We start from the raw sequence: 12,087 nt of genomic DNA on the forward strand, positions 1-12,087 counted from the left end.
GCAACATGTGCATGTGTTGCTAGGCAACAGCTCTGTCCTAGTGCAGTTGTCAAACTATTTGTGATGACGGAGCCAAAAAGAAAAAAAAAAAAAGAGTAAAAAAAAAAACAAAAAAACAAAGAAATCAGAATCTCTTGATGTTTATTTCTGTAAATGAGCAAATAGCATTAGTTCAACTGTTGTATATAAAGGAATATCCCACATGAGGCAGTGCTGTTGGACTGAATATCATCACAGCTGTCATTATCTATCTATCTATGAATCACAGCTGTGATGATATTCAGTCCAACAGCACTCCCTCAGGTGTGATATTGCTGAATTTGCCAACCAGCAGAGAAACTGTTTTCATATCAAGTTTTATTTCAGTGAGTTAGTCAAAGGCAGACATTCACATTTTTATCAAGAAACAGATTCCTTTTATTGAATTTCAAGAAAATACAATTCATGTAAATGTACATACACTGTGATGTAAGATTTTACCCATATTGCCAAGCAAACAACAGCTGTTGCAAAACACCTGCTCTGAATCACATCCTGAAAATTAGCAAATGTACTAAACGGTCAAAAGTAAAACTTAACTAGAAGAGGTCACTCAGTAAAGTGCAGACCTCTGCCAGGAAACCCAAAAAGATTAGTTTTTTTCTAAATGCACACAAAACTTTTAGGGTAAAGGGTCCAGCAGTATGTGGGATGAGCTGTGGACAAATAGTCAAATATTCATGGACACACATGCAACCGATCACATGATCTCCTACAGGCTTATTTTGTTATTTTTACAAAAAAAAAATCAAAAAAGACAAACATTATTTCTACCTAAGAAAAAAAACAATACTAAATTAAAAGAACAAAAAAGAAAAAATGCTGATGCCCTCTTTAAATGCTCTCCCTTTTAAACATAAAGGTAACAATCAAAATAAAAATCAGGGAATAAGACCGTGTGGCCAGCTTTAATGAGCTCAGTTAAAATAATATACGTGGTTTAGGATTATAATTACAAACAATTTACACCTAACAAACTAATACAAACTGTATTTACATTTGTTTAAGTCATCACAGTGAACCAGAACAAGTTGACCAAAACATTTCCCAGCATCCTTTTATCTACAGTCAGGTGTCTTATTGGAGATCATATCACTTGATTACAGTATCTGTCTGGTTTGTATCCTCTCTATTTGCTGAACTGTTGGTATCATCACTGTCCATTCTGCAACAACACACAGAGGACAAAAACTTGTCTATGATCCCTTTCTTCATGAAAATATACAGAGTCAAGTCTGCAAGAGGACTAAACTTAAGAAAGACGAGAGAGAGGTTGTAGAGTGCAATGTTAAATAAGTCTCCCTGTGACAGGAGCAAAATGATGGTAGGCAGGAACAGCAGTGTGTAAATCAACAGCACCAGAACCAAAACTGCCACAATCCTTCGTTTTTCATCAGCGGGGACACGGGTGGTAGACAGGGCTTTGAGGGTCCCACCCAGGCAGAATATGAACAGTGGGAGGGGAAGGAAGAAGAAGACGCCAAAGATGATAAAGAGGTTCTCACCAGTGACCCAGAAACTGAAAATGATACCATAGACAAGAGGCAGGACCCAGACCAGGACACAGACCCCCACAGAGATCTTGATGGTTCGTCTGAAGCGGTACCACAGTGGGTGGGCGATGACCAAATACCTGTAATACCAGATGGACACATAGACTTTGAGGAGCTTCAGAATTATATAGTAATATAATGGTGAGACACAGAAGTAGCTTCACACATACTGGACAGACAGATAGTTACCTTTCCAGGGCGATGCACACCATGAAGCCAACACTGACCATCAGAGTATAGATGTAACTAAAAATGAAGATTGTCCCTGTCATCAAATCCTTAATTGGTACCATGAAAATGATCATGCAGCAGAGCTGAATGATGTCAGAGATCAGAAGGTTGATGACGTAGATCGGAGCAACATGATAATTTCGTATCTGCAGGAAAACATTGATAAAAATAAACAAACAGTTGTAAACTGGGAGGGAGGATCACACAAATAATAGGACACGTTATCACAGTTTAATTATATTTCCACTGGATTTACTGAGGTCACTCAGTTTATCAGTTTGCAGAGAAAATTCTTCTCTGTCTCTGAAGACCTTAAACATAAAACAAATGGATTTACAAGATTGGAGGGTAAAAGAAACATGCATTAAATATAGACTCACATATTAGTAACAGCCGAGCATCAGGAACAAAAATGAAATAATTAGGCTGTTATTAATGAACATTAATGTGTCATTTTTACATTGCAATCCATCCAGTAAGCCTTGTTGAGACATTTTACTGAAAGATAAGAGTCAACAATCTCATGGTGGATGTGATGGTTTTGAATCCATGTAGCTTGGAGTGAGACGACAGGCAGAAACTCGAGGCCACAGAAGTGCTGGATTTCACAAATGCTCGTCGTTTATTTTTACATCAACTTAAAAACACTCCAACCTTACCAAGCCCGGTTGTACGGCTACTATATTTTCATACATGAACAAAATAGTTACCACGCGAACTTAATACCATCACGGTTGAGCTGAGAGGAGGAAGGAAAGTAGGAGCTCACAAAAATACATCCGACCAGCATTGGGTACACTCTCAACTAACTCAAATCATAACAGACGGTGCTTGATGACGTTGCTGCTAAGTGACACATCTTAAAGGCACATTTCATATATTCGACTGTTACATGGACCATGAATGTCTGCAAAATGTTTCAGTGACTTCGAACAATGATTCTGACAAACATGACAACTGTTTTATGTTTTTCTTTGGGTTGTAGCTAAATGATGCCTTAAAACTCAACAACCATTAACCTGCATGTGTTTATAATCCAATAAAGTTCGTGTTAATTTTAATTTTGGAGTCAATTATTCCTTTAAATGTATAGGTCATTACAACACTTTGTCTCAGCCCCCTGACACCTCGACCCCAAGTTAGATGAAGATGTGAACAGACAGACTGTACGACAGACACATGACACAGACAGTAAATAAATCAAGTCATATCTCAGTCATAATGTACATACCTGACAATAAAGAGCATAGATGGCCACGAGGGTCAGAGGAAGGCTGATGCAAATGATTACAACATTAAGGATGAATGTAACCTTTGCCCAGTCACCATCATAGCCGTGGGTGATGTTGCTGTAATCATAACTGTCGTTCTGTGAGGTGATGTTCATGTAGAAATCTTCCATTCTTCAGAGTGAAACCTGTTTGAGAGATCAGGTTATAGACAGAGAACAAGTTTTTAATATCTACCAAACATTGTTAAGTGACATCACTGAAGTTCACACAACAGTTTCAGTTTATTTAATTACTTGTCACGGTGTTGGATTTTGTCGGTTTATTTCCTGTTATATTTGGGTAGTTTCTGTTCCTCCCTCATGTGTTTTGGGTTTACTTCCTGTCTTTGTCTGTTTTCCCGCCCTTTGATCAGTAATTATTTTCTCCTGTCGTTGACTGCCCTCACCTGTGTCTTGTTTTCCTCCCCGTCCCTAGTGTATTTAATCCTGTGTCTTGTCCTCTTTACTTTGTTGGTTCATTCACTCATCTTGTCTCGGTGCTTGTCAGTGTTTCCTCGTGTTTTTGATTCTCCTGTGTATGGATTTTTGTCTTTTTTTCTCCCTGCCTGGATTGTGGATTCCCCTGCACCGTTCATGTAAGCTTTTGTTGGTCTTAAGTTAATTAAATTTATTTTGAACTCTCCCCTCTGCCTCCTGTTGTCTGCATTTGGGTCCTCCACCAAGTTGAACTCATAACATTATTCTAGAATACACAACATGGTATGTAGTACAAATATAAAACAAAGCAACAACACAGTGGTTAACAACAAGAATAGATCAATATGACAAACTAGGCAAACAAATAATGGCAGGACATTTCTCAAAAAACACCTAATTTACCTACTACTCTAGGTTTGTGTGTCTGCAGTAATAATATGAGTTTAAACATAGACGGATGATTAACAAAATATTTTGGCAAGTACCTCCTTCAATACTCAACAATAGTTGAATTTTTAGAATCAAACAAAACATGATTCATCCCCCAACAATTTATCATTACATAAAGTACAAAACCTTTTATCCCTTTCCAGTCCTTTATATCTTCCTGTCATCTTTGGAATTCTGTGATTGGAAACTAAAAAGTTGCAGAAATCCTGGGAGTACCTTCTGTTTTCACAGAGTAGATACTTATCAAACTTAAATTAATCTTTAAATTCACAGTATAGATCACATGATGACGTACTCTGGAGTTCAGAAGGAACTGATCTTTTAACCTCTGCTCAACTGTAAACTTCAGCCAATTGATTTTATCACACCTCTGGTCCAGCCAAAAGTATGAGAAGCTTCATTCATCTAATATTCACTCAACAGATGTGGTCCATGGTGATACACTACAACTATACAAAGTCCAGCTGAGTTTTGTTTCCTTTCCTCTCAACAAACTCCCCCAATAGCCAATAACTCTCTTTTTAATACAAACACATAATGGATATATTCCTAGCTCTCCAAATATCATATTATTACATTTTAACTTTCAGAATATACTTGAGGAATTTCAGATGTAGCTTCTCTAAAATACCTGCATGATGGATGGATGGAGGGATGAATCTATACCCGCAGCCTTTCCACTCTTAAGGCTTTCTATACATTAAAAGATTTCCTTCTCTGTAAAATCAGCAGTTAGTGACTCAATAGCAAGTTAACTGTTAACTCTTCCTTTTGGAGTTCACTATCTGCCAGAAATCTTTTAACTGAACAGGACAATCTTCATCCTTATTATCAGCTAATATATTCCAATATAACTTAGCCCAATATGGGTTTTTAACTTACATTTTCCTAAGCTCATTGTTAAATTTCTTTCTATGAGCTCTCTGTGCTTTAATTACTTCTCTTTTATATTCTTTACTTTTAGTATTAGGATTAAATTGTGGCTTATTTTTCACATGCACAGTCTTATTCATTTTCTCCATATGTCTAGAGAAAGTGACTCTCTCACTATCAGTTATAATTCTGCATATTTCATCAACAGACATAGCACCCTAATTGAATAACAAACTGTATATTTTCGGCGCATTTCTTTCTTTTATCCTTTTACCAATTCTTGGCCTGTCTTGAGTAACCGAGTCATGTATGCAATCATGATGTGTCACTGCTTCCTCTTTGTAAACTTTATAGTTCCCAAACAACACCTGTTCAGTAACACAGAGCTTATCAGAGAACAGGCAACAGTCTGTATCATCTGACAGGTATCTATCCATAACCCATACCTCCCTCTCCTGAGTGTGTGCATTCAAGTCCCCACAGATCACGAAATAATTGGTATCAATGGAGAGATCAAGGATAGTTTGTGTCAACTCGTCAGACATACTGATATTAGAGTATCTTTCCTTGTATGGCCGGATATAAACTGCCAAAAGCACCAAATCTTTCTCATAGTTCAACATATTTCTATTCATTTGTACACAGGCATCACTCTGGACACACTTATCCTGAATGGCATTACTTACTGTGATTATGACTCCACCTGATCTCAGTTAGTGAGATTATTTCTATTCTTGATAAACACTTTGAAACCCATGTGAGTGAACTTTTCAGTTAATTCTGGTATGTCTATATTGGCTGTTTCTGTCTCAGTGAAACATAGAATATCATGTTTTCTGCACATTTCAGTGAAGTCCAGAATCTCTGATTCACTTCTTGTGCCACAAACATTTAAGGTAATTATCCGCAGCTTTTTATTGTACTCCTGGCCTGTCCTATGAATCAATGCCTGGGACCCTCACAGATGAATATTTTCTTGTATTCAAAATGGCAGGTACAGCTGCTTTGATGGTAATCAGCATGATCTTAGTTTGATCTTAGTCAGCCTCCACTGCTGCCATTATATCTGCATGCATGGTGTCTTCTCAAGTCGCCATCCTAGATTCGGGGCTTCACGTGAGGCTTTCAGAGGCCTCCTGACCAGCGATTCTTCAACTGTATCACTACGTTTAGATAATTGCCTGGGTTGATACAAAAATCCCTAAACTTTGCAAAATTAATTCAACTCACTCAATCATTCCAGCTGTTTAAAAGGAAGTAACATTTCCTGATCAATAATGCTTAATTATATATTCATATAAATATTCAGGCACTTCAGATTTCATGATCATTTGCAGTTCTTATCATCTCTACATATAATACATATAGGGAAAATAGTAATGTCACAAACTTTACCTTTGAAAGCTGTGAGAGCACACCTGGATGAGTTCCCTACACCGTCTGATGTTTTGTCCTCTGCACCCAAACACTTTGCAGTCAGTATGGGAAGTGACAACATGCAGTAGGTTACTGATAATTTATACACCCCATCTTCTGAGGAAGTGAGGAGGTACAAATATCAAACAGAAGACAGAGAGAGAATGAGAAAGAGAGAGAATCTTGACTAGCTAGTTAAAGCTACTGCAGGGAGTTTTTAACTGGTTATGAAACAGTCTCTATTTATAATTGATGTGTCTATATGGCATACATAAGTTAACAAGACCATTAGAGAGAAGATCGGCTATTTTGATTTCTGTTTCCTTGATGCCTGCCACCATGTCGGAGTTTCCTTGAAATCAAATGAACGTTGACGTTTTATTCTGTGGTCGTTGTAGTGGAAACACTTTTTATCCACAGGGCCTCCAAAGTCAGTAAAATATAAACGCTTCTTGTAGTAGCTTTAACAAAAGACAACAGATGGATACGAGTGAAAGTACAGTAGTTGGTCAGAAGAAAGAAAGAACACTGCACCTTTTCCTGAGTTGTTCTAAGACAACTCAAGTATGAGGACTCTGTATGTCAGTAGTGGACCTCTGAGGGGGAAAGACGAAAAAATTAAAGGTCACCCCCTGCATGTGACGGGACACCAGCATGCAGACAGTAGTGATGCATTTATGGCCAAATACTTGCAAACTCTAGTGATTAAACCTTTTTTTTCCTTCAATCCCTGAGAACGTGCCCTGGTTTGATTTCACCTGTGCACCCTGACATCCTGACGTTCATAGTGAACAGTTCTTTTGTATTTTCTGAAATTTGGCCCGCTTGTCTTACCCACACAGTGAACGTCCAGCTCATGGGCAGCTCCCCTCAGCAGGTGTCCCTCGTCCATCAGTGGTTGACTGAGGGTCATTTTCAGGCTCTGCAGTTTTCCACAACAGTCCAGTAAATCCAAGAATTCAGTTGTTCCAACAACTTCCGCTTTCCAGTAGATTCTGTCCAGAGAAATTCTCCAGGAGAGGTAAAAATCTGTTCACAGTTTGTGTTTGCAGCAGGTTAACAGTCAAATCACTAAAGTCACAGTGAAAAGAGAGAAATCAGAATGACTTGCAGACCATTGTATATAACCTCCTAAGACCTGAGCTTTGGTTTGCCTTGCATTTTAAATTTCTTCTAGCTATTTGGGATTAGGAGGAACCAATAAATATAATGACTTATCTTATGTTTGAACATGAAGCTCTTTTTGAAAAAGATGATGTCCACATATGGGGATATACCACTACGTGTCAAAGTTTGTCCCTTTGCTCTCAGACATCAACACACCCATGTGTAACCTGTTGAAAGAGTCCAGTGTATTCATATGGGATGTGCAAACATGACAAAGCAGTCAGGAAAATGAAGGAGTTAATCACATGAGAGCCAGGACCAGTTCTAACATATTTTGACCAGGCTACAAGTTGACGCATCTAAGTACAGACTAGGTGCAGTCCTGCTACAAGAAGGGAAGCCTAACGGCTACACATCCAAATCTCAAAGTTATCACCACTAGCCTGCACTATCCCCAGAGCAATGGTCTTGCAGAAGAAACTGTGCAGATTGCTAAATCGCTCATGGGAAAGGCCAAAGCTGACCAAAGAGACCCCTCGCAACACTCCAGTTGACAGCTTCAGATCACCAGCTCAGCTGCTTAGGAGATGTTGCCAACATGCTCACTCCAGGAAAGTTTATTAAGCTTGCTGACACCGACAGGTCATAACACATACGTACACCTGAAGGACAAGAGTATAGATGGTACAGATGTCAACTCCTTGACTCAAAAGAGACACACAATACTCACACTGATGAAAAACCTGATCACAACAAGTAGCACACACCACAGAGCACCACACCACATACCTCACTGACCACAAGTGAAACATCCCCTCAGACTGCACCTCACCACACAAGGTATGGACGAGAGGTCAAACCTAGATTTGTTCTGGACTAAAAGGACTATCTAATCTGAAATATATGGGGTTTTTTTTGTTGTTGTTGTGTTTTCATAAGAAAGGGAATCTAATATTATCATAGAATATATAAGTAAGATGTGTTAACTGTAACGTTGAGAATTTGAGATAGTAACGAGTATTCCTATTGGTTCTGAAAAATGCATGACTGTGATTGGTCCAGAGCTTAACCTCTGTGTACCCTGTCACACAGTCGCAGTGTGTGTGTGTGTGTGTGTGTGTGTGTGTGTGTGTGTGTGTGTGTGTGTGTGTGTGTATGTGTGTGTGTGTGTGTGTGTGTGTGTGTGAAGTTAGCTTTCCTGCATAAACAGTCAGCCTGTATGTCACCAGCATGCAAGTAAATGCTTTCAGGTACAGCACATCACCGTCCAGAGTAATTTGTACATACTGTGCAAAATGGTACAATGGTGACCACTGGTTTCTGTGCATGCATGTGAGTGAGACAAAAGAGAGATATACATTTTTGATTAAAAATAATAATTAAAATCTTCATATATTAATTATATTTTCATGTCATTTGTATTTTGATTTTACAGTAATTTGTTTCCATTCATTATAGTAGAGCTGCTCATTAGCTGTCTGTTTTTAATGGTGTTGGGTTGCTGATGGTGTGTACTCAAGTGTGAGTTTAGCAGTGTTCTTCAATAGTTTTCTTCAGTGTAGCTGTTTCATTTCTTAATTTTTCATTTGGTCTTTTTTCAATGAAGTGTAAGGTTTTAATTTAAGTTGTTTAACTGATCTTTTATCTCTGTAACATGCCCATTACTTACAGATGAAAATTAGCTTTTAGTTATATCTGGTACAATACATGCATTGTGAATTGTCCCTGCTAAATAAACAATAAACAACTAAATAATCCAGTGAGAACAATAGCTAGATAAGAAATCACACACATTCCAATGTAGAGTTCACGTCTAAAGCACTGTCACTTCAGCTCCATGTCGCCATCTAGTGGCCAAACATAGATCCCTCTGCAGCTTCCTACAAATGGAATAACTGACAAGCTGACAAGACCTGGCCGATCCATTATAATCTAAAGTGGCTATAATCAATATTTCTGTAAGCACAATGGATGCCATGACCTCAGTCATAGTGATTAACCACTACAAATGATCACATTCTAACTTTAGTTTAGTCAGTCTTCTGCACTTGACCTACTGAACACCAGGTGGCAGACAGACACAGTGAGGGACGAGCTGGTGAACACAGTAGAGCATTGAGCAGAGACAAACTTGTCTTCAGATTTGGTTGGATAATATATGAGGGTAGGCTGAAATGTTCATAGTCTGACCAAGGAGTTATGCCATAGCAATGAAACTTGGCATGCATTAAATTCAACCTTTCCTGATACTAACTGTATTGTTTCCTTCTGGGTAAACCCACACTGAAAAAGTAATTCAGGACTTTGAAAAGCAATACTAGAGACAGTTTGTGAATATGAATAAAATTCGGCACCGTGGTGTTATCAAATAGCTGCAGAAAAAGGGTTTAGCCCCCAAGGACATTCATGCTGACATGGTTGCTACATTAGGGGATGATGCTCCAGCTTTATCAACTGGATAAAAGTGGGTTAGGGTTAGGTAGCTGAATTGAAGAGGGGTAGGCAGAGCCTTGAAGATGACCCAAGGTCTGGACATCCTGCCATAGCCACCACCCAAGAAAACATTGACCATGTTCACCACATGGTGATGGATGACAGACATTTAACTGTTAATCCTACAGCTAATGCTAATGCTGTAGGTATCTCCCGTGAATGACTAAAGAACATTCTGCACAACGAACTTGGCATGTCAGAGGTTTCTGCTCCGTGGGCGCCACAGCTTTTGACACCTGATCAAAACCACACCAGGCCGGTCATGTCACAGGTAAACTTGACACTTTTTGAAGCAGATCCAGTTGGTTTTGTGAAACGTTTGCTCTCCCAAGTTGAATGTTGGGTCCACCACTTCAAGCCAGAGACCAAAAGGCAGTCCATGCAGTGGAAACACTCGTCTTCTCCACCTCCAGAGAAGGCCAAGGAGGTGTCATCAGCAGGTAAGGTCATGGCCTCCATCTTCTAGGATGCAAAGGGCATTGTGTTCATTGACTACTATGAATATGCCACCTTGCTGGGGGAGCTGCAGAAGGCAATCAAGTCAAAACGACCTGGAAAACTGACGAAGGGGGTCTCGTTTCACCAGGACAATGCTTCTGCACACAAGTCCATGGTTGCAGTGGCTGCTGTGTGTGATTCTAGCTTTGAATTGGTTGATCACCCTCCATATTCTCCTGATTTGGAACCATCTGACTATATTCTGTTTCCCAACATGAAAACACACTGGGCTGGGAAGTGGAATCGGACTGATGATGAATTTGTATCTGCTGTTGAGGACTTTTTTGAGCATTAGGATGAGAGCTTCTATATCACAGGAATCCAAGCACTGCAACACTGATGGAGAAAACTTGTGGACTGCAGGGGAGACTATGTCGAAAATAAATATTTGGTCAAATTCAAGCATTGCATCATGGTCAGCCTGTGATCTTTTCAGCCCTCATAATGCTTTGTTTCAAGCATTCTGAACTGTATAATGGGGACATTTTAAATATGAGGTGAACGGCAACAAAATTTCCCAGCAGTTTTTAGAAATTTTAACCCCCTATGGCACAGTGTTGCCTCGAGGTAACGTACCCATCTTTGACCCTTTACACACACACACTGTTCACCCTCAATTAATGTGCAATACTTTAAAAAAGAGGCAGAACCTGAAGTGAACTAACAGGTACTTTGTCACATGACTGTGGAGGTCATGTATTATTACTCACATGGTTCAGCTCCGTTATCTCTCACAACAAAAATGATCTGAAAATGTCTTTTTCTGTCAGTCTGAGTAAAGTTTAATTTTTACTTGTTTAAAGTGCTTTATTTGATAATTAATTGATGGGAAAAGTAGTGACATTGTGTATTTAGGTTCATAAACTGTTTTTTTTATTCAGCAGTGAGCCAAAGATGGAAGCAACACAACAAATGTTGGCAACATACTATATGTCAGAAAAGACACACACCAGGAAACAGACAACAAGAATTTAAATGTGGCACAAATGATCAAACACTGAAATGTGACTCACTGTCTTGTTTTAAAGAGGGTTATGATAGTTTTGTTCGATGTAAAGCTGCTGAAATATGTTCACACTCTCTAACACATTCATTCCTACAGTCTGTCTCACAAAGATACAGAGCTGTGTGACGGAAATATCCAGATAAACAAACTTATTTAAAAAGTTCATTTTCAATGGTTTTCAATTTCTAATGGCAAACATTTTAAACAGGTGAGGTAACTGAATATTTTCCATTACTACTGTAATACATTTGATCCAAATGAACAACAATAACACAAATCTTTAACCCTTACTTTTATGGTACAGTGTTTCTTTAGGATAAAATTTACCCTAAAGAGATATTTTTGGAAAATTTCTTCAAATTATTTTTTCAGAAAAAACATTGATGTGTGCCATGTGTCCGTCACTTCCACACTCCAAAACCTGCTTTTTCAAACATGTTTCTTCACAAACAGACTGACACATGCTGTGAAAATATTAATAAAGCTCCTTCTATTGTAGGTGTTTTTTTTTCAGTGACTACAGAAAATGTTTTTTCTCACACCATTATTTCTGTGGCCTAAAACACTGTAGCTCCCCCTACCTATGACTACACTGAATTACACTTTCATAACACATTTTAATCCACCAATATTTCTGGGGTTCCCTTGATAGTTAAAAATGAACACCACAAGATCTTTAATACTATATTGATCGTACTGATTACAGGAAGAAA

At 38.6% G+C, this 12,087-nt stretch overlaps 1 protein-coding gene across 1 annotated transcript; it reads right to left on the reverse strand.

Moving 5' to 3' along the window:
- Nucleotides 1-1,029: 1,029 nt before the first annotated feature.
- Nucleotides 1,030-3,225, reverse strand: LOC146315775 (G-protein coupled receptor 4-like). The gene is made up of 3 exons (XM_084736260.1): nucleotides 3,055-3,225; nucleotides 1,782-1,969; nucleotides 1,030-1,672 (listed from the first exon to the last, which is right to left on the reverse strand). Exons 1-3 carry the CDS (start codon nucleotides 3,223-3,225, stop codon nucleotides 1,132-1,134), a joined length of 900 nt encoding a protein of 299 aa, XP_084592386.1. The 3' UTR covers nucleotides 1,030-1,131.
- Between the last annotated feature and the right edge of the window lie 8,862 nt (nucleotides 3,226-12,087).

Source organism: Lutjanus erythropterus, chromosome 14 (genome assembly GCF_056507025.1).
Source record: "Lutjanus erythropterus isolate fLutEry1 chromosome 14, fLutEry1.hap2, whole genome shotgun sequence".
In the NCBI taxonomy this organism is placed as follows: Eukaryota; Metazoa; Chordata; class Actinopteri; order Lutjaniformes; family Lutjanidae; genus Lutjanus; species Lutjanus erythropterus.

Excerpts from the sequence above, each read along its gene's own strand:
- LOC146315775 (XM_084736260.1), bottom strand. The coding sequence starts at position 3,225 with ATGGAAGATTTCTACATGAACATCACCTCACAGAACGACAGTTATGAT. Across the intron at positions 1,970-3,054 it reads TCTATGCTCTTTATTGTCAG|ATACGAAATTATCATGTTGC; the intron begins GTATGTACATTA and ends GTTTTCCTGCAG. Across the intron at positions 1,673-1,781 it reads GTGTGCATCGCCCTGGAAAG|GTATTTGGTCATCGCCCACC; the intron begins GTAACTATCTGT and ends CTGGTATTACAG.